The 24,875-nt window shown below is 32.6% G+C and overlaps 1 protein-coding gene across 2 annotated transcripts in view; it reads left to right on the top strand.

The window, feature by feature from the left end:
* The window catches only part of ODR4 (odr-4 GPCR localization factor homolog), a 36,526-nt gene that overhangs the window by 1,458 nt on the left and 10,193 nt on the right, over positions 1-24,875 (top strand). The window contains exons 2-12 of one of the 2 annotated variants that reach the window (XM_008696973.2): positions 1,364-1,484; positions 4,064-4,201; positions 7,220-7,315; positions 9,426-9,532; positions 10,549-10,585; positions 11,375-11,515; positions 12,525-12,620; positions 13,465-13,533; positions 17,255-17,383; positions 18,064-18,154; positions 22,578-22,763. In XM_008696973.2, the coding sequence (XP_008695195.1) occupies positions 1,386-1,484; positions 4,064-4,201; positions 7,220-7,315; positions 9,426-9,532; positions 10,549-10,585; positions 11,375-11,515; positions 12,525-12,620; positions 13,465-13,533; positions 17,255-17,383; positions 18,064-18,154; positions 22,578-22,763 (1,189 nt within the window). In that variant the 5' untranslated portion in view covers positions 1,364-1,385. Of the gene's footprint in view, positions 1-1,363; positions 1,485-4,063; positions 4,202-7,219; positions 7,316-9,425; positions 9,533-10,548; positions 10,586-11,374; positions 11,516-12,524; positions 12,621-13,464; positions 13,534-17,254; positions 17,384-18,063; positions 18,155-22,577; positions 22,764-24,875 lie in introns of those variants that run through there. The other variant, XM_008696977.2, reaches the window with a different exon arrangement.

The following is a 24,875-nucleotide window of genomic DNA, read 5'->3' as shown; positions in this document are numbered from 1 at the left end:
GGAGTAGAATAGCATGATGAAAAAAAAGAAAGTTTAATACGTTAAGGCACTATTAAAAGTGGAAAGCCTTTAAATTTATAGTGGCATTAATGGTTTAGATAGGCAGTTCCAGACTTAGTCTAAAAATAACTCTTGTACAAACCCAATTTACTTGCACAGTTGTTGGGAAATAGCTGGGAAGAAATTTAATGCATTTTGAGAAAACTGAACAGGCTCTTTGAAAAAAACAACATCCAATAGGCAATTTCAAACTGGAACCAATTCTCTGGGCTTTATTTTAGAGTGATGCAAAATTGTTGTTATTGGCAATTTACTGGTGGCAGACATACCACCCCAGCTTACCTGCAGTTGCCTTGACTTTGTTGTACTAAATAAGATAGAAACTTTTTACACAACCCAAATGACTATTATTTCTATTTAAAATGCTGCAACTGTCGTTTACAAACTGGAGAGAGAGAGAGAGAGAAAGAGCAGAATAGGAGCTACCCTTTGTAGGGGTTTAATTGAGAGACGAGGTATTATTCCTCAGTATGAGCGTAGCATTTCAGGTCATGGATTCTAGAGCAACACTGCCTGAATTTAAATCCCACCTTTGCCATTTACCAGCTTTGTTCCTTGGGCAAGTTGCATTTCTTTTCATCCTTTTGGTTTCTTCATCTATAAAACAAGGGTTATAATAATAGTACCTCCTGGAGTTTTTGTGAATATTACAGATGTTACCATATATAAAGTACTTGGAATAATGCCTTATACAAAGTTGAAACTATGTAAATGTTCATCATTATTGCATTGCTACTTATTGAATTCCATAATTCTAATTATATTGTGAGTTACTCAAGGGCATAGGTCAAATATTATTCATCTTTGTGCCATCCCACTTGGCATAATTTCTAACACGTAGTAATTCTTCACAGTATGCTTATTGAGTAAATGAATTTGGTTCTCTCTACCTTCTAAGAGCAGCTCAGAAATTGTCCTCTTTCCTGTTTTAGAAATGAGCACAATGAGGCTCAGCAGTAGACTATGAAAGATGATACAACTAAGGAGTAGTAAATTAAATAAAAAATTATGTGTGTTGACTAGTAGGTTAGTGTTCTCTCCCTTATCTTAGATATGGAAGTGGGTTTTATCTTTTATGTCAACTCTATTTGATTGGTAGTCTTTTCCAGCAGCACTGTGTTGAGAATTCTGAAGCTACATTTGACCTTTGCAGGAAAGAATACCCTGCTTACCCAGCAATCTCTGCAAGGCGTGGAATAGTATCAGGATGTACCACTTCTGTCTCTATACAACCCCCATGACAAAAACATTGCAAATTATATTTTTGCCTAAAAATGGTGTGTATTTTTTTCTTGTAATTTAGGAGATTGGATTAGTTCCCAATAATGGGAAGAACCTACATTGTAGAAGAGACTGTTGGCCAGTATCTTTCAAACATAAATCTTCAAGGAAAAGCTTTTGTCTCTGGTCTTTTAATTGGACAGGTATGTATCTTTTGGTGCATTTATTGATAAAACAAATTACCTGTTTATTTAAAGTTAAGATGTGCTATTTAACAGTAAGGTCAAGGTTAGGGAATGGAGGAATGGAATGTAGAAGAACAACTTAAAATGGTCTTTGAGGAAAAATGTGGAGAAGCAGGAGAAGACTAGCCCAGGTTTGCTTAAGTCAGAACACATTCCCTTTTGACAATGTAAAAGTAACTCATAATGTAGAAATTCCACAATTAGAATTTCACTGATTATATTATACATATTTTATTGTCTTTCCAAGTGTTTTGTGTTCTCTTCTAATCTTTATTAATTCCTGGTTGTCTAATTCTTTGCAAAAGTAACTTTTGACAACTTTATTCCCATTGTTTTATCTCAGTCTTACAGCAGTAGTAGTCATGTCTTTTGTTACTTGCTATGGTACTCACTCATCTTACTGAAATTTTTTAATGTTGATTCAGTGGCGTGAGGGAAAGGGAGTAGGAGAAATTTGCAAGTAAAACAAATTTTATTCCCCTTTTGGAGTTAGGCCTTAAAAAACAACACAAAATGAAACAGATTTGGGCAGTTACTTTAAAAAGCGTAAGCACCTGCTGATTTATTATAATTGAAGAAAAAATATGTTAATCAGTAGGGAGGATGGTCAGCAGTAGAAAGCAACAGAAAAAGGAGAGTCACAGACAAACTGGCTACTCCATCTAAACACTATTTAGGGGAGAGTGCACTGTGGCCCAAGGACTTGATTTTGATACCTGGTAGCAAAAAGAGTTCTGTTGTGACAATTTTGTTTCTGGATATTTTATCATGATGCCTTAGAACCTTCAAATTGCGTAATTAACTTATCTTGTTCCAATTCTATCCAGATTTTAAATCTAGTTCCTCCTATAGTTTGAAGCCCCATGTTATGTACTTATAAAGAATGTACTGTCAAGAAGAGTCATGTGTTCACACCCCTTCATGGTATTCTTGTTTTCAACATCATTCTGAATGAGCTTAGTTAATGTCAACCTAGCCCTAAGAGACCAGTTCATTCTCAGCGTTTTCATAAATCTGGTTTCTTAACTTGTAAGACAGAGAGTAGACCCTGTACTATTCACCCAGGTAGCACTACCCTATGAGGCCTCTCCTTAGCCAAACTACCCCTCTTGGTAATAATCTGAACTACTTTTTTTTTTATTTTTAAGATTTTATTTATTTGAGAGAGAGAGAGAGAGAGACAGAGCACAAGCAGGAGGAGAGGCAGAGGGAGAGGGAGAAGCAGACTCCCCGCTGAGGAGATAGCCCAACGTGGGGCTTGATTCCAGGACCTCTGAGATCATGACCTGAGCCAAAGGCAGCCACCCAACTGACTGAGCCACCTAGGTGCCCTGAACTACTGTTTGATTGAGGTTACTTGCATCCAATATGGGACTCTTTTAGGAACTTTTTATTTAAAGTTTCTACTCCCCTTTATTTAAGAAAGTTTAAGGGAATAACAGTCTCAGAGAAAGGCATTGTTAGTAAAAATAAAAGGTAGGGAGAAATACCCTCTTCCAAACTTGCCTTACTCACATAGGCTGTTTCTAGAGCTTGGCAAAACCACCGTCTTACAAATATGTCTCCCACAATTTAGAATTTTCCTTCCAGTCTTTCCTTATGCTGCATTTTCATCCCTTCCAATATGTTTCTTCTTCTTTATTCCAGGGCTTATCACTTTTTTCTTCTTCCCCTCAAGCTTGCCTGTTTCCTACTCTCTGGGTCAGTTTCTTTTTCTTTTTAAAGTCATGCTTTCTTAATCAGCACCTACCTTTTCCTGTGTGCTTTTGAATGTAACTTTCTGGAAATAACTTTTGTAGAAATAATTTCTCTTCCTTTATTTTCTATTCCAGGATGACACTCATAATGGCAATTTCAGGTTATGTATGGGAATGACCATGCTTACTAGTTTTATCTGCCTTATTTTTTACTTTTTCTTTACAACAAACTTTCACTGTAGTAAGACTGGGCTATTAAAAGTTCCCTGAATTTATCTTTAGATAGCCCACCTTTGGTTACCATTTAATTGCTATTAAAACTAAGGAACATAAAATTGATATCACTTCTATTATGTATCCCACATCCCCTTTGCTTTTCTGTGGACACTTATACAAGTTCCCTACTATCATTGTTTCAATGGAAGTAAGAAACACAAGGTCATTTGTTGCTTTATTTTACTGAGTTTTTATACCTGCTGAACCATCCAATCTGTTTTCAGATTATTTAGAAAATAAATATAATAATTAGAAAATTGATCAAGCATATTTTAAGGTACAGTACATTCACTCAGCCAGTAAGCTGTTTTTAAGGACCGTTATATGATTCACATTCAGGATACCCAAACAAATAAGAACCTGATATTAAGTATATAAATAAATGACGTGTGAGAGAAACATAGTAAGGTTATCCATGAAAATCGGTTTCCCTATAGATTCCATTATAATATAAGTATTAACAATTTAAGTTGCTATGAATATTACTGTTTTTGCATGTCATAAGAGCTTTACATTCTTCAGTCAGATGTCACTGATAATAAGCTTTTCTAATTTGTTTTTAAGTGTTCTTCACAAAAGGATTATGTCATTCTTGCCACTAGAACACCACCCAAAGAGGAACAAAATGAGAACCTCAAACATCAGCAAAAAGCTAAGTTGGATAATTTGGATGAAGAATGGGCCACAGAACATGCCAACCAGGTCACCACATTTGTCTTTTTATATAGTTGTGCTTATTGACGAACAAAATAAAAGCACTTCATCTTCAGGTTACTAGGTTAAATAACCCACCCAAGATTATATAATAAGTGATGTAACTGAGATTTGAACCCAGGCAGTCTGATTTGAAAGCCTTTGATTTTATATGCTGTGCTTTTAATTGTTAACCTTTACGAATTGTATTTTTTAACCTTTCTTTGTTATTGGTCCTATAGCTTATTTCTGAGTGTTCTTTAATATAATACTAGTTATTGATAATAGAGTTGCTGGTCAGATTGTTTTAAAGACTTCACATAGATACCGAGAGAATAAGATCATGGTTTGGTTAGGTTCTTTTTAAAATCCTTAGAATATATGTTGTAACCAAAGTGAAAGACATTATTACCACAAGAGAAATGAGATAAAAGTAGAAAAGTGCTATAAGAATATAGAATGGTGAAAAGTTAAATATCTACCAATGAATGGAATCAAATGGCTTCACAGAAGGTTCTGAACTTGTAAGATGAATAGGACTGCCAGTAAAAGTCAGAGAACACATTGAACACACAAAGGGCGGTATGAATAAATGACCCAAAGGCATAAAAGTTAAAGGCAGGGGAAGAGTTAAGGGAAGAGCAAGCAATTGGGTATAACTGGAACATGGGGTATATAAAAGAATGTATTTAGACATAAGGCTGGAAGGAGCCGATTTATGGATGGTTTTGGAGTGCCATCCTAAGAAGTGAGGAGTTTGTTTGGTAGATAGTAGCTCTGTGGTAGACTTTCAGAGTTCCCTATCTGAGAAGGAGTTAATATGATTGACCAGTAATTTAGAAAATAATTTCAATACCTTGATACAGTGTAAATGGAGGGTAGAGACTGAATCTCAGTTACTGTAATAGTTCAAAAAAAGATGACGTGAGCCCAACTAGACTAAGCTTTGTGAGGACAGGTCATTTATGTTTTTGTTTGTTTATGGCTATATTCTCAATGCCAAGTATAGTATTTCCATGGTTTACAAGAACTCCAAAATATTGGATAAATGAATGTGTGAATTAACTAATGCAGTGAGCTAAAACTTCACTGCCAAAACACTCCAGTTATAGAGCTTGTAGCAAGATGATTTACTAAGCAAACAGACAGGGAGTGAAGAGCATTTGAGAAAGTAGCTAAAGGTGATTTCCAGCCTGCATGTCTGGGAAGATGGTGTTGCCATTGCATAGGAAGAAACAGATTTGGTAGTGCGTGAGAGGGAGTGGTGAGTAAATACACTTAAAAGTAGTCATTGAATGGATTATGTCAACTAATTGGAAATTAAGTAAGGTAAAAGTAATCATTTCCATCAACTTAAAATTTTTCAGAGATGCACATGTTTATCTGTATGTGTGTATGTGTTTGTGATGGGGGGTGTATAGTAAAAGAATCTAAGAAATTTTTAATATCATTTTCTAAGGAAAATATTAAATATTTAAAACTTAAATTCTCAAAGGTTTCTAAATAATTTTAGACTCCAATTTGGTTTTTGATTTCTTGTAAAATTATATACTTATACATATGTATATAGCAGACACACACACACATGCATACATAGAGATGTATATCATGTGTGTATGCACACAAACATAAAATTTTTATAGAAAAACAGGTTAACCTTTTTGTCTCTAGAAAGAAACAACTACTTTTATGTGTTGGCGATTTTGAAAATGTCCATATTTTCCATGCAAAAAATGAAAACTTTGTTCTTTATTTATATGCCAAGATTGTGTTACTATAATGAACAGAATTTAAGAAATCAGAGGGAACCACCAGCAGACACAATGTAAATATATTCAGAGATAGACTGTGCTATCTAAGAAGATTTAACTTTCTGTTCAGTTTTCTTATGTACTGAGTAGACGCAAAGAAAGCACTTTGATCTCTGAGTTTAGATGGTAGAAAGAAGTCCATCTGTATTAAGAACTAGCCACAATCATGTGAAGGGAAATAACATATTATGGAGGACAAATTGGTAGTATGGATCAGAAACCTTAAAAATATGCATAACTTCATAAACTAGTAATCCACTTCAAGAAATTTATTCTAAGCAAATAATCCCATGAACACAGAAAGCCTTGCTAGAATTTTTACAATATTATTTTACAGTAAAGAAAAATTGGGGATAATATTCATACCCAGTATAATAAATAGAGGTAAAAAAATTAGAGTAAATGTAAAGAATAGGAAAAAATGGATTTTCAAGTCAGATCCCCTCTCTTCAAATCCCAGGCTTTGGTAATATTCTGAATATTAATAGGTATACAGAGTTAGTTGAGAACCCCTCTTCCCTTAAAAAACTTCTAGACCATCGCATACGAGTAATTATAACACAGGCTTGTGTGATAAGTTCCATGGGAAAACTACACCAAAGTCTTGTGGGACTTGGGAGATCAAAGTATGACTTCAAAGCTGACTTTGAAGTATTCAATAGAGTTCAGACACACAGAAGGTAAGGGAAAATTAGTTTAGGCTGAGGGAGCAGTCTGAATGAAGGTATAGAGTTAGCCAGATATGTGTATGGTATTTCAGGGAAAGTAGTATCAAGTGAGGTTCTGAATATCAGGTTAGCTAGATTTTAGAGAGTCTGAAATACCAGTAGTAGATAAATTTATATATTATTTAGGTGACAGTAGAAGCCAATGAAAAAATTTTAGAAGATATTTCAGTCTGTGATCTCATGAGAAAGGGGTTTGTTTATTGATGTAGCTAAGGGTGTCATTATTAATGGTAGTAAATAGCTTTAGTTATAAAGGCAAAAAATTAAGGACACTCTAGGAAGATTGTGTATATAACGACACCCATTCATCATGGTTATCAACTATTTCTCAATATTTTAACCCGTTTTTCAAAGCTCACACCTCAATGCTATGCATATAGTTGGTGCTCGGCAAGTATTTGCTGACTTAATATTTGGCTTATCAAACACAAAAGATTGCATATAATGCCAAATACTTATGTTAACTAATAATATATTTCTATTTTTAGGTGTCCAGAATGCTACCAGGGGGACTTTTAGTTCTTGGAGTATTCATCATCACAACTTTAGAAATGGGAAATGATTTTCAAAATGCCCTGCGTAGAGTAAGTCTGAAATATCAAAAATTCTTAATATGATCAAAGATGCTTTTTTTTTTTTTAAGTAAGCTCCACACCCAGCAAGTCCAGCATGGGGCTTGAGCTCACAACCTTGAGATCAAGATATGAGCTGAGATCAAGTGTCAGATGCTTAACCGACTGAATCACCCAGGCGCCCCAAAGTTATATCATATTTTAATTGATTATACTTATATACAATGACCCTAGGCATATTTAGATTAGCATTCCATAATTCTTTATGCTGGCATTATGTTGAAAGAGATTTTTCCATCGAATTGCTTGGTATTTTGAGTGTAAAAAAAGGTCAAAATTTCTATTTTCAATCAAAGCTATATATTTTTAAATAGCTTTAAGTTTCAAGATAATTTTTTACTATTATGAGACAAATTATAGTGGTTTAAGAGTTTTTCTTATACAATAGCAGTATTCTGCTAGAATTTCCTTTTAGTTCCAAGTGATTGCTATAATGTGAAGTTGATAGATTTTGTGATTCTTCACCTGTTCAATTTTCTCAAGATCCTGAGAGTAAAACATTTTATTCCCATATCAGTAAGTTGGGTAACATAGTTTGTAAGTAAATATGAAGGTCTACAAGCTGTTTCCCCTTAAGCCCAAATCTAAAGCAAACTTTGTGCAGGCAGCTTTCATCTCTTTTAGTACTCAGGATCCAAATGAGCCTTCAAAAAGTTCTTTCCCACCCCAAGAGAGAGGGGGACCCTGTAATCTTGAGAAGTGCAAAACCCCACAGAATCTCCAGAAACATTTTCTAGTAAAAAAAAGTGTGCAGCCAGTAAGAATCACAGTTTTGTAACCTTTCGTGTCATGTCCCACATTAAATCTTTGCAATTTGTACCTAAGGGAGAAAGGGAAGAAAATGGAGGTAATCCTCTTGCCCGGCAAGTTACTCAACTTTCTGCTGTGTTTTCCATTTTAAATAAGTGTACCCTTCACAGTTGTTCATCTTCTTAGACGTTTTGAAATGTAATCCAAATGTATGTGTTTTTAATTGCATTGGTTGTGCATCCTTTTGTGGTTGGCACTGGACTGAATAGGGTGAATGTGGGCTCAGTGCTTGAGAGATACGGTTGGTCCTCTTTCCTTTTCCTTTTCTATCATTTTTGTTCCTACCAAGCAAATAAGACTTTAGAAATGCTATATTTCAGACATTATTGAGTTTCCGTTTTCTGACTTTACTTCCATTGCCTGTAGTGAGGAACTCTGTGAGAGGTAACCTTATAAAACTAGTGTCTCCCATCAGGTCAATGTTGAGAACTTTGTTATATTACATACTATCACCTTTGAAGAAATTCCTTTTGATATCATTATCAAGAAAGTTGTGCCTCTCCTCATCGAGTTCAGTTTCTGGACCATGTGAATTAGCTAACAGATTAGATTTGCCTGTGCCCATTATTATTAGGAAGTTTAGAGTCAAATTTATGACCCCTCTAGGGGCACCTGGGTGTCTCAATTCGTTAAAGCGTCTGCCTTCTGCTGAGGTCATGATCTCAGGGTCCTGGGATCAAGCCCTGCATTGGGCTCCCTGCTCAGCAGAGAGCCTGCTTCTCCCTCTCCCTCTGCCTGCCACTCTGCTTACTTGTGCTCTCTCTCTCTGTCAAATAAAATCTTTTAAAAAAAATTATGACCCCTCTACTCATATCAAGTATGCATTTTTATAACTCTTACTTCTGGCATAAATGTATGTCATTATTTCTGATTTTTTTTACTTTCAATTTGTTACTACTATATTTTATGTGTACTTGTATAGTGCCTTACATCTTTTGTGACATTTAATAAGAAATCCCAAATGGTGACATGCTTCATTTTTGTAGGTTAAAAATCACTTTTTCATTCTAATTAAAATAGTCTTTATTCTATACTCCAAACTTAAATGCAAATTTTGTAGATCCCTAAAAATGGAATCCAAAAGGTTAATAATCAGTTTTACTCCTTCTTTTGAAGAAAATAAAATTTAATGACAGAATCATGGAGTTTTAAAGCCAATTAGGAGCTTAGAGATGTTGTAATTATCTTTTTCTGCACTCACTTTTGTTCTCTTATTTTGCGTTAAGTTGATGTGTGTTTTGCTCCCTTTCAGCTAGTATTTGCTATGGAAAAATCTATGAATAAAAGGAGGTTGTGGAATTTCACAGAAGAGGAGATCTCAGAACGAGTGACACTTCACATTTGTTCTTCTACAAAAAAGTATCTTTTATTTAGGTGTTTATATTTTAAAGTATATGATATCGAAATAATGTTCCTGCAGGTTTTTTCCCAAAACATTTATTTAAATCATATTTTAAAAACAGGCATAATTTGAAAGCTTTTCTTATAAATAACACATAATTAGGACTGCCAGTAATAATAACAGTAATATTATTATTGTTAACGTTGTTAATCATGTCTTAGAATTGTTAAAGAGTTTGAGAAAGGTGGCAAGGGCTGGGTATTCTGAGCTCTTTACCAGCCACCTACCCCATCTTTTGATGCTCAGTAGGTCCTCTACAGAGAGGTCGATGCCCAACTGACAGCTTAGGCAAAGTAATGGCTTTTATCATGTTAAATTTTCACTTCCAATTCGAAATGCCCAATTCAGAGCACAGATAATACTGAGCTTAACAGTGTGGGACATCTAAGAAATTTTTATGTCTTTAGCCAAGATAAGGTGACACTAAAAAAGCCTCCTTAGGGCCTCCTTAGCTTCTTTCCTCTACATCTTGCCAGGGCAAGAGTACTTCCTAAGCCAGAGGCAGCCACATCAAGGGAGCAAAGCGGGCAAGGGACTAGTAAATTAGGACTTGCAAAAGACAAAATTCAAAAACTGATCATTCCTGCAGAAGCTGAGCTTGTAACTCCTATTTGTTGATAGAGGGTATGTATTTGAGGAAAATTTTGCAAGTGCTTCCACTCTATTCATTGTGATTAGCAGGATTCTAAGCNNNNGGGAAAGTTTAAAGCACTGCAAGTATTATAGACAGAACAGTTTTTGCGTGTATATATATTATTTTATACAAAATGTGAATATATATGTTTATTTACAAGTTGTATATGTATTTGTGCAAACAAGTACATATATGTGTGTATATATATCTCTATATGAAGTGGTATAATTTTATAAAAACTTTTGGGTGCATGCACTTTATTTTTTGATAGTTTATTTTCTTTTGATTATCAAAAATTACTTTTCTATTTTTGGTTATTTCTATCCTTAATCAGTAAAGAATATTTTGTCGAACTTATGATATCCATGATCCAAAGGTAAGAAAAATTTCTTTTTAAAGATTTATGTATTACAAAATATTTTTAAAATAAATTTCAGTTCTTTAGTTTTAATAATTTTCAGTGCTTTCACTTCCTATTGATGTCCACAACCATCTGCACTTTTTATTATGAAATGTGATTAATTTCATTACAAGCAAGGAAAACCTTTTTTTTTCGTTGTTCAAATATTTTTTTTAACCTCCCCCTACCTATTTATGCATTTAGTATTATACTTGAGAGGCTGGTAGTAAAAGCCACTGGGCTTTTGGTATTACATTGCCTAGTAAGCAAGCTACCTACTAGCAGAATCCAGACTAAATTTTGCTAACGTGTCTAAAAGCAATATGAAAAAGTAACTTCGCAGTATTGTGTTAGCGACGATAGGACAGAAAGGAGAACATCTGGCACCGGATAGTCACTCAGTGATTTTTTTTGCTCCACACAGAAGCTTCGAATTGACACTGTTGAAGTTACAGATGAGAACCAGAGGACTTGTCAGAATTCTACATGAACTATCTGATTCTTTTCAGCCTAGCACTGGGTGGGGGGGGGGCCAAGGCTGCCTGGAATGTATTGAAGGATAGCGAACTTAATGCATGATTTATTTCTATTCAGTTTTAACCTATTGCCCTTTGATGAAAGAAGTTGGCCAAATATGTTAGATTTCAGCTTATATATAATAATATTATTATATTATTAGGTTCTACATTTTATGATATTTTATTGATCCGCGTATTTTACCTAAATCACATATTTTATGTTTTTCCACCTTCCCCACTGTTAAAGAGTTCAGCAAAACCAGCAGATTGGAAGTATCAAAATGGACTATCAACTTCATGGCTTTCATTAGAATGTACAGTTCATATTAATATTCACATCCCACTGTCTACTACTTCTGTCAGCTATACTCTGGAGAAAAATACAAAGGTATCAGGGCAAGATGAATTTTCTTTATTGATTGCTGAACAGATAATCTGCTTTTATTCTGGTTGTCTATGCCATTCATTTTGTAATCCTCAAAAATTACTTGCTAATTATAATGATATTATTATGGGGGACTAATTTATTACTCCAGCCAAATTATAAAGTTAGAAATAGGACAGCGTTATAATACTAATGTATTTAGCATAATAGGTGCTCCATAAATATTTGTTGATTAACATGTAGTTAAGTACATTGTAAAATATAGTTACATAAAATATGATTATATAAAAAGGTATACTGTTTGGTCTTTTGGTCTTTTTGTTTTTCTCCTCTTGGTCTTTAGTTTTATTTTCTCCTTTCCAGTCCTCTTTTGTATTTTTGTTCCATTCTTTTGTTCATATCTCATTTCTCTTCTTTTTCCCTATTGAAGGAAGCAGATGTAGCTTGCTTATTTTTTCCTCTCTTTAGTACTGCTTTGTATATTTGTTCTTGAGGTTCTTTCTCTTTTCCTACTTTTTAAAAATATAATGGGAATTATTGAATTTTATGTGACTGCCCATGTAGTTAGTAAGCCTCCTAAGTGTGTGATATAAATGTTAGTTTGGGATAAAGATTAGAAAAACTATTATTAAATATGGCTAAGTTGCCAAAATTTGGGGATGTACTTTTTTGTTGTTGTTTATGAGACTGAATAAAGGCAAACATAGGGAATATAGTCAGTGATATTATAATAGTGTGGTGACAGATGGTAGCTACACTTGTGAGCATAGCATAATGTATAAATCAATTGGGTCACTATGTTGTACACCTGAAACTAATGTAACATTGTGTGTCAACTATATGCAAAAATTTAAAAGAAATATGAAGAAAAAAATGGCAAAATGTTAACTCAAGAAATAAATACCACGTTACTGATTACCACATTAACATTAGGTGGAAAAAAGTGGACCCTAGGGAGTTTAATTGAGAGGACATTACATCTGAAAGATATCTGTGTTGTATTCCTTTTAAGAATGGACTTGCACGCTGGGCTAAGCAAATAGAGAACGGTGTTTATTTGATTAATGGACAAGTTAAAGATGAAGATTGTGATCTATTAGAAGGACAGGTGAGTTGAGAGAAAATCATCTTATTTATGAAATTATTTGTGCCTAAGGAACGATAAAAGATGACTTTTCTTTAGTTCTTGCCTTCGTGAAAGCAGTTTCCACCTACTATTTATTTATAAGGTCCTTTTTTTTTTCCTGAGGTCTTTTAAAGTAAAGGGCAAATAAATGTTTTTTTTCAGAGAATGATTGGAGATCATTTCTGAATTAATTGGAATCCTGAAATCTGAAGAAGGGAGTGTCATCTAAATTCTATCTAATTTCCCAATTATAAACTGCTTGCTTAAAACTAAAGGTACATGTTCTACTTTGATAGCAGTTTAAAGACTAAGTTTGGCCATTCTATAGAAGGGATCTGTACAAGCTTCTAAAATAGCTTTGATCTATCTGAAGAGGAACTTTGATAATCTCTCCCTTTAGTGCAAAGGTCAATGAACTTTATGTAAAAAACGAAATAGTAAATATTTTAGACTTTGTGGGCCACATGGTCTCCAGCAACTATTCAACAAGCAGCCACAGATAACATGTAAATGAATGATTTTGATTGTATTCTGTAAAACTTTATTTACAAAGACTAGAGGGAGTCTGAATTTGACCTATAGGCCATAGTTTGCCAGTCCTTGCTTTAGAGGAATAAAAATAGGGAAATAATGGTTTTTAAGAGTACACATTGATTGATAGATAATACACAAAGTAACATATCTATAAAAAAAGCCAATATAAAACAAATAATAAAACTTTCTTTTCCTCTAAGTTACTTAATATATGTAGGATAGTTCCTAAATTGTCTTTTGTATTCCACTCCAGTCTCAGTAATCTAGTTTTTTAACTTTTGTGTTTTTTCAGAAAAAATCTTCTAGAGGAAATGTTCAAGCAACTAGTCATTCTTTTGATGTCAAAGTGCTAACACAGTTGGTAAATATTTTAAAATACTACTTATCTAAAATACTTTCTTAGAATAATCATAATGAAATTGTTTTGGTTTTTATATTTATAATTAGAGAGTCAGAGAATTTTAGAGATGTAAAGTGTAAAAAATGTCTAGTTCTAGCAAATTTATTTCCAAGAACATTATTTTAATAAAACTTGTTTTGGTCTTTTGCCTCAAGGCTATTAAAATTTTAGCATGAAGTTTAGAGCAGTTTAGAAATATATATATATATAATATATACATACATGTATGTATGTGTGATATTTTGGGTTGTAGGTTTTATGTGCAAAGTTGTAGTTCTTAACAACAGTCAGAGAATTTTAGAGATGTAAAGTGTAAAAAATGTCTAGTTCTAGCAAATTTATTTCCAAGAACATTATTTTAATAAAACTTGTTTTGGTCTTTTGCCTCAAGGCTATTAAAATTTTAGCATGAAGTAGAGAGCAGTTTAGAAATATATATATATATAATATATACATACATGTATGTATGTGTGATATTTTGGGTTGTAGGTTTTATGAGCAAAGTTGTAGTTCTTAACAACTTAAAAAGATGTGTGCACAGATGTGCCAGGTGTTGTCGTATAAATTTTGAAGTGTATTTATACATCCTCTGATTTAGTAAAAATCACACATTATTAGCAATTTTTACATTTTTATATGGTTGTTTTAAATTACACATCTCTTCTTTTCAGAATTGAAAGTTGGATATCTTGAAGGATAAAAAGTTAAAGCCACTAATTATTCCTAAAAGTATGCATGCGGAACAGGATATTTTTTATTGTATATTTTGTACAAATACAAATATTGTATATTTTTTTAACTGAGTAAAATAGACTCAAAAGTAATTTGCATAGGAAGGTGTTTTAATTTCTTTTCTGCCTTCTCTGTATTTAGCAATAGAGTATTTACTAAATTGTCATTGGACTCAATGCCACTCAACATGAGTTCTCAATTTCTCTTCTTAGTACCTTTTAGTTTAGATGTGTCCTTTATTTTAAAGCTATTCCTGTACATATATGCTTTTTACTAGATATGCTTATATGACCTCTTGGTTTTTTAAATAATTTACCTAAAATTATTTTAGTGATAAAATTGGATTTGGTAGATGTGTAGACTATGGGAATATAGAAAGGAGAGATAATATCATGAGAGATAATTTATTGTTACAATATTATTATGCAGTGTAATATCTTTTTATTAATCATTCCACTGGTAAGCCAGGTGGAATCTTTATATGACTAAAATGTAATATGTAGTAAATAAATATTTGATGTCACTTTCCTGCTACTCAACCTCCATCGAGTCTTGTTGATTCTTCCTTTGCAGTGTTAAGTTCATCTTTTATTTTCCTTATGGTCTTACTGCCACTAGACTTACAATGTTATTATTTTACCTATATTATTACAAGTAACTCTTAATTGGTCTATCTATTCAGTCTTGTCCAAAGTGATTCTTTTTCTGAAAATCCTGATATCTTTGTTTGTATATCTCTTGGAATATCTTCTGTATTTCCAATTTATATTGCATATAACCTCAGATTATCCTATCTGAATCACAGTTTGCATTCATTCACTTGTTATTTACTTATTAGTTTTTTTCAGAAAGTATTTATTGAGTACGTATGAGGGTTAGGCACTGATTGAATTAATCTCCTTGTTTAAAATTCCTTAGGTGCTTTACCCTGACTACTTAGAAAAGTCTAATTCAAGGCTCTTCATAGCCTCAGCATGCCTATTCATTAATTTCATACTTAACTGTTTCAGAGGTTTGCTTTCTATGCCTTTAAAATCATGTTTATTTTCTGAGCCATGCATCTTACCAGTACCATCTTTTCTCTGTCATTCAGACAGTCAGAATCCTCTCTGTACTTTAAGATCTACCCCAAATGCTACCACTTATGTGAAGTTTGTTTTGGTCATCATAACCAAAGAAATCTTTTCTTTTTTAAAATACCATATTGTTGTCACAGAAATTCCTCCACTTACGACCAAGTTAGGTTCCCAGTGTCTCTTTGTAAGCTAGTTTGTTCCTAAGTCCAAAGAAACCAAGAGGAGTTGACATTTGTAGAACGCAGGTACATTTCTACCGGAAAGGAGTAAGTTAATCCTTGTATCTTTTGAAGACTCTCTGTGTATGCGTGCGTGTGTGTGTGTGTGTGTGTGTGTGTATGTGTAGTCTCTCTCTATATATAGTCTAGTCCTTTAGTCCTTTTTGGAGAATAGTGCCCTAATTTATAAGGGCACTATTATATGTTGTATTATGTTATACTATACTATACTATACTATACTATACTATACTATGTGTTATTATAAGTGTGTTATATACTGTAAAACATATGTTAGATATTAAATGTATAAAATAGAGCATTATGATCCAAAATGGATTAGTTTCATCAATAGTAAAGTTCTGCATAGTGGGTAAGGGAAGCCCAGTATTCTTCGTCCACCCTCACCTTATTGATATATCGATAATGTAAAGATCATAAGTATCATAGGAAGCTTATTCCAGATACAATATGAGCATTATCACCCTGCTGCTTGGTTTGATGAAAGAGATTTTTTAAACAGACTTGGAACTTTTTGAACTATTCAGTCTGTGACAAATTTCTTACCAATAAGAACTTGACTGTGTTTAAGTTTAAATTCTTAAAAAAAACACCACACACAAAAAACAGACTAGCTTTGCTTGAATTACATTAGACATTGACTGTTCATGTGCTTTCAGTAGCTACGTATTAAGTCTTTCAGTTTCTTCACCATTTTTCCTCCTCAGTTCCTGATTATTCTTTATTGCAGAAGCACATATAGCACTATTCACAAGTTGCATGATTTGTTTTTCTTCTTCAGAATTGACCCTATTTATTCTAGATGTACTTAGAATTGTTATTTTTACCATGTCTCATTTATGGGGTATCCTTTTTTAAAATCACAATTTTTGTTTCCATTGCGATTTTATAGGCTTCCAATAGTACTTGCACTGTTTAATGCTCTCCTTGTTTTGTCATTTATTAAAATAATAAGGTTAACCTGTGAAACATCTTGAAACCAAGCATGAATTAGCACTCCTTAGATTACGGAACAATGAGATTGTAAAATGGAAGTGACTGCTTACAACCACTAATGTCATTTTCTGGTGACAATCACAGTTGACTTGCCTTTTTGCTGCTGGGGAGCATATAGCATTACTTTTAGTCTATGGAAGTTAAGTGTCGAAAGTGTATAAGTAAATGAGTGTCTTTACACTGCTTATCATTTTACCAAATTTATCACTCTGTATTCCAGTTATTTTTGTGCAAATCTTATATTGCATACCTTATATCTCCTACTAGATAGATGATATACTAAATATATATATGTCTTCTTTACACATCTTTTTATCTTAACAGTATTTAACTGAGTAATCTGCAAATAATATATTTTTAGTGAATATGTTAAATAAATAATGGTATTTTAGATGGTCTTGTTAGTAAGAAAAAATTTAGATGTAGTTGTGTTTAACTTCAGAGTACATTTAAAATACTCAGAAAATAATATATAACTTAGGAGGAATATGAAGGACTTTTAATAATTTATGGGAAATATTTTCAAACACTTGGTTCAGTCAAAAATTCTGTCTCACTTCATGAAATGGCTTATATAATGCTTAAGTGTTTCATGCAGTTAACTGTTGGCTATTAGAACTTAAATAGATTTTGTCTTTCAGCTTCTGAATTCGGACCGCAGATCCACAGCCACAGTCCAGATCTGCAGCGGCTCTGTAAACCTTAAGGGTGCTGTGAAATGCAGAGCCTATATTCATAGCAATAAACCCAAGGTTAAAGATGCTGTGCAGGTACAGAAGGAATAACTGGTATATGAAAAACAGAAGCATGTTAACATAACTATTCAAAAATCCTAAAATTTTTTTCAATCTCAGATTTCATAATTATAAATTTGATTTTAACCGATAATCAAGTCCCAATCTATTGGCTAGTCGAAGTATACCATGTAATTGGTCCCAAGATTTTCATATGTAGGATGTCTGTTTTAAAATGCCTTTTTAAAACTGGTGATTATACAGATTTATTCAGTGCTTCACAGTTGTGATATATTAGTACATTTGAAATCATTTTTTGGAGGGAAATTAAACTTTTTAAATAACAGGAAAAGTATTCATTTGAAGTATTATTAGGTAATATTCTATAATCTGGATATTCAGAGATTTTAAAAATGATGACTGGCACTTTTGTCATAGTTATACATTTCCAAATTTGGAACAGTAGCATTATTTCTTTAGATGGAAAATTTCATTCATTTATTTGGTTTTAATTATTTAGGTGAAGGTTAGGCAAATTTTCTGTTAAATTGTTAATGTTAAATAAATGGACGTTAAAAATGGAATGATGTACCAGTTATTTTAGTGGATGTGATTACATAGGAAAGTCAGTTATTGGGGAGGGTGGTAATAAAATAGTGCAAATCTAAAGTAATGGGTTTTATTTCTTATTGTAATTTGTTTTGTTTTTTTCATAGGCAATGAAGAGAGATATATTGAATACAGTTGCAGATCGTTGTGAAATGCTATTTGAGGATCTGCTTTTGAATGAAATTCCAGAAAAAAAAGTTATGAGTATAAAATTAAGAACATTTTTTATGTGTGTTCAATTTATACAGTAATAGGATGTCAAAATGTAATAGATATGTCATCTTTTGTAACTACCCAGATCTATCTTTTATAATAGTATGGTATCTTTTACTTTTCTTAGTGAATGACAGTTTTTCAGTTGCCACCCAAAAAAAGTTTGGAACACCTTATAGTAACAAATCTGTTAATATTTAACAGTCTCAGGGAGGATTTTTAAAAAAAATTCTGCGTGAATTTCTGCCAGAATGGATAAACTGTTAACATTTTATTTTATTTTATTTTTAAGATTTTATTTATTTGAAAGAGAGCGAGAGCACAAGCAGGGGGAGCAGCAGAGGGAGAAGCAGGCTCCCCAATGAACAGGGAGCCTGACATGGGATGGGGCTTGATCTCAGGACCTTGAGATCACGACCTGAGCCAAAGGCAACCACTTAACAAACTGAGCCACCCAGGCACCCTTTGTTAACATTTTAAAGCTAATATTTTTTAATTAAATCTGAGATTTAAAAAAAAAATTTATTCGAAATAAAAAATATTTATTTGTGTTCAATATTATATAATAGATTTTTAATAAGTTTTAATTTTTGGTATATATGCAATTGATTTCTCTATTCATACCAAATTTTTTTGAATACGAATTTATATACTCACTATTACTGTAACACTTTATTAGATTTTAAAAAGCCTGGGTCATGGTGTCTTAACCTTTTATATTATTCCATTTTGAGAAGTATAAACTATACCATTTCTATAATTTGTAGTAATAATTTTTTTACTCAAAAAAATTATAATACTGAGTATGCTTTTTGCAATTACACATTTTTCTCTACCTTCCTACCACTCAAGTGTGAGTATACTTGCAATTCACAGTTGAATATGTACATAATTGAAACATATACATTAGCTTGTTGAGGGAATATTTTTATGTTAATAGGAAAAACTCCTCTATGTAACTATATAATTAACTTCTTGTAGTACTACTGATAGGTAGTATATTAGGTTTGGTGGACTAATCATAATCTTTTTTTCTATTACTAGTATGATAGTTTAGTAGAATTGCCAGATTTAACATTTGTCCTTCCTATACTCAAAAATAACCCTGAAGCTCCATTTACTAATAATGTATAGATTTTCTGAGACAAGAGTTTGAGTCTCACATGCAGCAGTTGGGTTGAGATTTTTGTTTTGGGAAGTATGTAAAACCTGGTCAGTTAGTCACCCAGTCAGCCTATCAGCCTCATGTCAGGTGGCCTTGTTTTTACTACTTAACTTTGTATATGTGATGACTCTTGTGGTGCTAAACATTACTTCATTTTCTGAGCTACAGTATGTGCTACAACTGAACTGTGAATTTTAGGATTTTCAGGGACATGGGGGTGCATTCACCATTAATGCCAAAGTCCACCCTGTTACACACATTAGTTCAATACTCTGTTACATTTAACAGTGCCTCGTAAACTGGTATTATCTGACTGTCTTGGTGTTATTTTATATTGAGTGAGTTAGTATTTTTAAATTTTTGCTCATGTCCAAACAGTATAATTACTTCTCACAGCAGTTGTGATATTTATACATTAAATTTGATGTATTAGAAGTTAATGTTATCATTTAATGTTATCTCTTCCTAAATTTTTTAAAAATAAAAGTTTTCATTGGTAGTTGAGTGGCCTTTGAGGCCTGTGTAAAGAGAATGGTCAGTGTAGTTTGTTGGAAAAAAAGCAATGACTAACATACTTGGTTGAGTTCCGTGTCTACTCTGCCACCAGCCGAGTTACTTTGGACTAATGATTTAGTCTGTCCAAACATCCATTGTCTTATCTAGAAAACAGGGATTACAGTAGATACTCTTTGAGGTTGTGAGATTAAAAAAGATGATGTTTGTAAAGCCCCTAATACAAATTCGTAAACTATATGTTCAGTTAAGTGGTAAAAGAAAGAGAATTACTTGATAGTTGTTTTTAAAATTTCCTAACTTTAATTTTTGGGAAGTGTATCATTATATTTCAAAAAGAAAGCAAGAATAAATATATATATATATAAACTTTAGTAACAGAATTATTTCAGCAACATGTTAGTTGATCTGAAGATATAAAGATAAAAGAATAAATTGCAAGCGTAATAATACAAGCGTTAAATTTGAAGTTGAACATATATACACCAAATTGTTAGATTTTAGATTTAGTCTTCATTTTACTTAGCTTATCTTCTATACTGGTAAGATTTTATACATTTGTAATATGGTAAAATATGGAGTGTATGTTGAACAAGAGTATTTTTGCATGCCTAAGGAAGTCTGCAAAGGGCATATTAACTTTCATTCCTAATCTAAAATAAACATAGTCTCTGAATTCTGGCTATCCAGATGAAAGAACTTTTAATAGTTCAATGACTATAAAAAACGTAAGAAGTCCAATCATTCCTTTAACTTATTATGGTCTTCCAGTTCTCAGATTTCCCTTAAGTATTCCGGAATTTCTCTCAGCCTACATTCAGTCTTGCCCAACTTACTCTCAAGAGATGACCTGCTCATTGTGAAAATTGAGGACTCTTATCTTCTTCCATTCCTATATTCATATCCATCCATACCACTTGTCCTCTGAGAACATATTTGTATTCCTCTTTGCCTTTGGTCATGGTTTTGCTCTCTGGATGGTACTTCTCTTTGCTTCGTACAAATGTCTATCCTTCAAGAATCAATTCAGATATTAACTATTCTACACAATTTTTTATAATACTCCAGTGTGAGTTAGGATTCTGTTCTTAACCAGTAAAAAACAATTCTTACATTGCCTTGAATTTTTTTCTCTGTTTTGAACTTACTCAAATAATGGTTAACTAGATACTCTGCTGTGGGAAATTTCCTAAAGGATTCTTAGAATACTTTGTGAGATGTGTTTTTTAAAAATATCCCCCCATTTTTAACCTCAGACCAACCAGAAAACTTGATTTTATTTAGATATTAAATGGATAATTTAACTTTTTAATTTGAAAATTATAAGTTCTTTCTTTAAATGAGTAATTTAAAATCATTGCAACTACTGCTTTAACATTTGATTTTATAGCAAGCATATTTATTTCTTTTTCAGGAAAACTAGAATTAATGCAATTTGAAATAGTTTTAAAATTTTGCATGCCAATTACACATACATATTGTAGCCATCTTTGAAAGTTTTGAACTTAACCTGTTTTAAGAAACTGTGGCCCAAAATAAAATAATACATTCCTAATTTCAGTGTGTGGTCAATATACAGGCTACAGTAAAAATTGCAGTAATATAATTTTACAGCTAGGAGGCAGTCTGGTCAAAGAGTAAAATTCTTCTTCCAGTTCTCCTATGACACCAAGATAAGCAGAATCTGGCAGGAACACATAATTTAAGTCATAGCATTTTCTGTGACACTTAAGGCATTCTTCATCTTCTATTTGTAATTGTATAAAGCTACTACTAGTTTCTTGACAAGGAAATGTAGATCGCTTTTAAAGTGAGCCCTAGTTTTCTACTTGATCTGTACGTTGTCAGCCTAATCATTGCTGAAAGTGGTGATTCTTTACACAAAATCTCTATCTTTGTTAGTAGTTCAACAGAATGATGGTGTTGAACAGTAATTGTGTGTTTATGTAGAGCAGTGACAATGTTAGAAATTTGGGGAAATATATTTTACTTTGTGAGTATTCAAAGAATGAAACATATTTATTGTTTATTTAGATCCAGATTTTTTTTCTAAAGATAATTTAAGGCTGTTTACAAAAAGGTATTACAATTTAACAAGATAGAAAAAAATAATAGCAATAAGAACGAGGCAAGGGGAAAATGAAAAAGCAGGATGGAGTTGGTAGTAAGATTAGTATACGAAACATGTATGTTGACGTCCTACACGTGCTTGATACAGGGGCTGGATATGATAAGATGAAGTCAGCAGTAAGATTAGTGCAAAATGTATGCTATTAAATTGTCCTATACATTTGATGTAGGTGGGCCACTAATTTGCTCCAAACTTGCCTGAAGAAGAGAAATATTTATAAAATGCAGTGCCTGTATGGTTAAACAAGAAAAACAACAATTTCTGAGACCAGGGACAAAATTCTCCTGGGTATTCCTTCATAGGACAGTGGATAATACAAGAATATATAACTTAAAAAAAAGAAAGAATGTATAACTAACAATACTGTCACATTGAAGGCACTGGTTACGTTTATATTTCATAGGAGTATCATTTAGTCCCTTGCAGAGGCCAGGGATATTGAGGTAAAGCAGAGTTCAGTAAAAGCAATTCTGTGTCTGATCAATTAAGACATGAAAAAGCCTCTTAGGTTTTATTATTAGTGTATATTTCATATACAAATATATCACTGATGCTAGTCACAGACTTATCTAAATATTGATAATGTCCCTTCCTTTTAGATTCTGAAAAAGAGTTTCATATCCTCCCTCACCGAGTTTTCGTCCCCATTCCGGGATCCAGTGTAATGTTATGTGATTATAAATTTGGCGATGAGTCAGCTGAAGAAATGAGAGACCATTTTATAGAGATGTTAGATCATATGATTCAAATAGAAGATTTGGAAACTGCAGAGGAAATAAACACAGGTAATTATATGATGTTACTTAAGAACCTGATTAGACTTTTGCTAAGATGACCTATAAGGCATCTAGTTTAAATATGTCTTTAGATTTCTTTAATACTAGTTCTGTTTGATATTTTTGAGGCATTTAAAAATATATCAATTTTAAGTTCTCAGAAACAGCAGTCAGTGTTTTCCTGGAAAATTCTACCAAAATTTAAGTTACTTAAGGTTTTTCTAAGCCTAGCAAGTAAATCTTTATAAAACAAGTTCAGCTTTCAATAGGTGGAAATACATAGCTTTTAGGTGTTTCTTTTATTATAAGAAAAGTTTTCTTAAAATTCACTATCTTAGTTAATTATTTGGTTAAGCATTTTTAAACAGTTTATTAAACATCTTTTCGATACTAGTGGGCTTTATTTTCTTACCTTTTCATATAATTGGGATACTAAGCTGAAATGGGCAGTTCCAAACATTAGATCAAGATTATTTTCATAGAGCATAGATTTAGCATACTATCAATAATGTAACAGTTTCTCCTCCTAATTGTGACTTTCATATTTGACCTTACATTCTGTTTAGCAGGCTGTTTTTGTTTTTTGTTTTGCTTTGCTTTGCTTTTGTATCTAGTGAGAGCAGGATATGAAAACATATCTATAAATAAGTGTATAAGTTTATGACAGGCTTCCTGAAACATTTAGAAATATGTGATATAAGTAATTATTTGCAAATATCAATAAATATTGAGTATGTAGCTGTCAGACTTCAAATTTCTGATATCATAGTAGAAAGTCTTTAGGTTACTTTTGAATATGGATGTTTATGAAATTTGAATATAGCAATTTTAAGTATTTTTTCTAATTCTAGTTTCTTAATTATTCTTCTGTGACTTAACTAATTCCTGCTCCCCACCATAAGAGTATTTGATTCAGAGTACTCTTGCTACAATGATGAGTCAAGTAAGTATTTCGTTGGTGAATATCAAATCTGTCAGTAAAGTCTTAGATTAGTTGGAGACCAGTGAGTTTGTTGTGTTTTTTTTTCCCCAACAACTCCAGATTAGTATTAATTACGATGTGGAACAGTAAGCTTGTTTTAAAGAAGAAAATACTTTAAATTGCTCAGTATCTGATGTTAAAGCAGCAGCAGTGTTTTAATCCTTTGGAAACTATTATTTTTTAAGGGATAGCTATAGTATATTCCCTAATTGATAGATACTTTGAAGTAAACTGGTAAACATGTTTGCTGCTTTCTGAAATATGTTTTCCCAGATTAGTGGCTACACTATCTCTGCCAACCAGACTTAGAGTCATCAGGGTGGGGATTTTGATTGTTATGTTCACTTTTGTCTCTAGTGCCTAACAGTAGTTCTTGACCCATTCTGTTGTTGATAATCTGAATGAATTTTAATGGGATCATTAGAGTTGACCTAGTTCATCCTCTTTCTTTTAACATTGAAATCTATATTCCTAGGAGATGGGGTTTTTATACTGTATTCTTCCTTATTCCGAATACCAGTCTGCCTTCCTATAACTAACACCTTATTCAGTAATCTGGAACAGTAAAACATGAATACTTCTTTGTTGAGGCCATGCTTTAAATTTGAGGGCAACTCTCATGCTCTCAGTATGTTGAAGCCAAATATTTGCACAGTCCTTTAACTGGTCTCTTTATTATGGTTTCAGACCTCATTTTTTCTTTTTTTTTTTTTTTTATTATTATTATTTTTTTTATAATGGTTTTTTATTATATTATGTTAGTCACCATACAGTACATCCCCGGTTTTCGATGTAAGGCTCGATGATTCATTAGTTGTGTATAACACCCAGTGCACCATGCAATATGTGCCCTCCTTACTACCCATCACCGGTCTATCCCATTCCCCCACCTCCCTCCCCTCAGACCTCATTTTTTCTTACCACCTTGTTTGTCTTCTTATAGATTAGCAATTTTTAACCTGTGGTACCCATAACCTTTGGGGTCATAGCTGGCTTTCAGGAGGTCCACAAACCACTTAAAAGTAATTGTAGGATTTTTTTCTGGAAAAAGATCTATAGCTATTAAAGAGTTGGTGACCTAAGAAAGATTAAAAACTACTTCTTTAAATATACTTTGGTTTGTCTTTCTTGAAAGGCAT

The sequence above is a fragment of the Ursus maritimus genome, unplaced genomic scaffold (genome assembly GCF_017311325.1).
Source record: "Ursus maritimus isolate PB19 unplaced genomic scaffold, ASM1731132v1 scaffold_2, whole genome shotgun sequence".
Classification (NCBI taxonomy): Eukaryota; Metazoa; Chordata; class Mammalia; order Carnivora; family Ursidae; genus Ursus; species Ursus maritimus.
The sequence above is the reverse complement of the archived record's forward strand: the minus strand, read 5'-3'. Positions and strand labels throughout refer to the sequence as shown.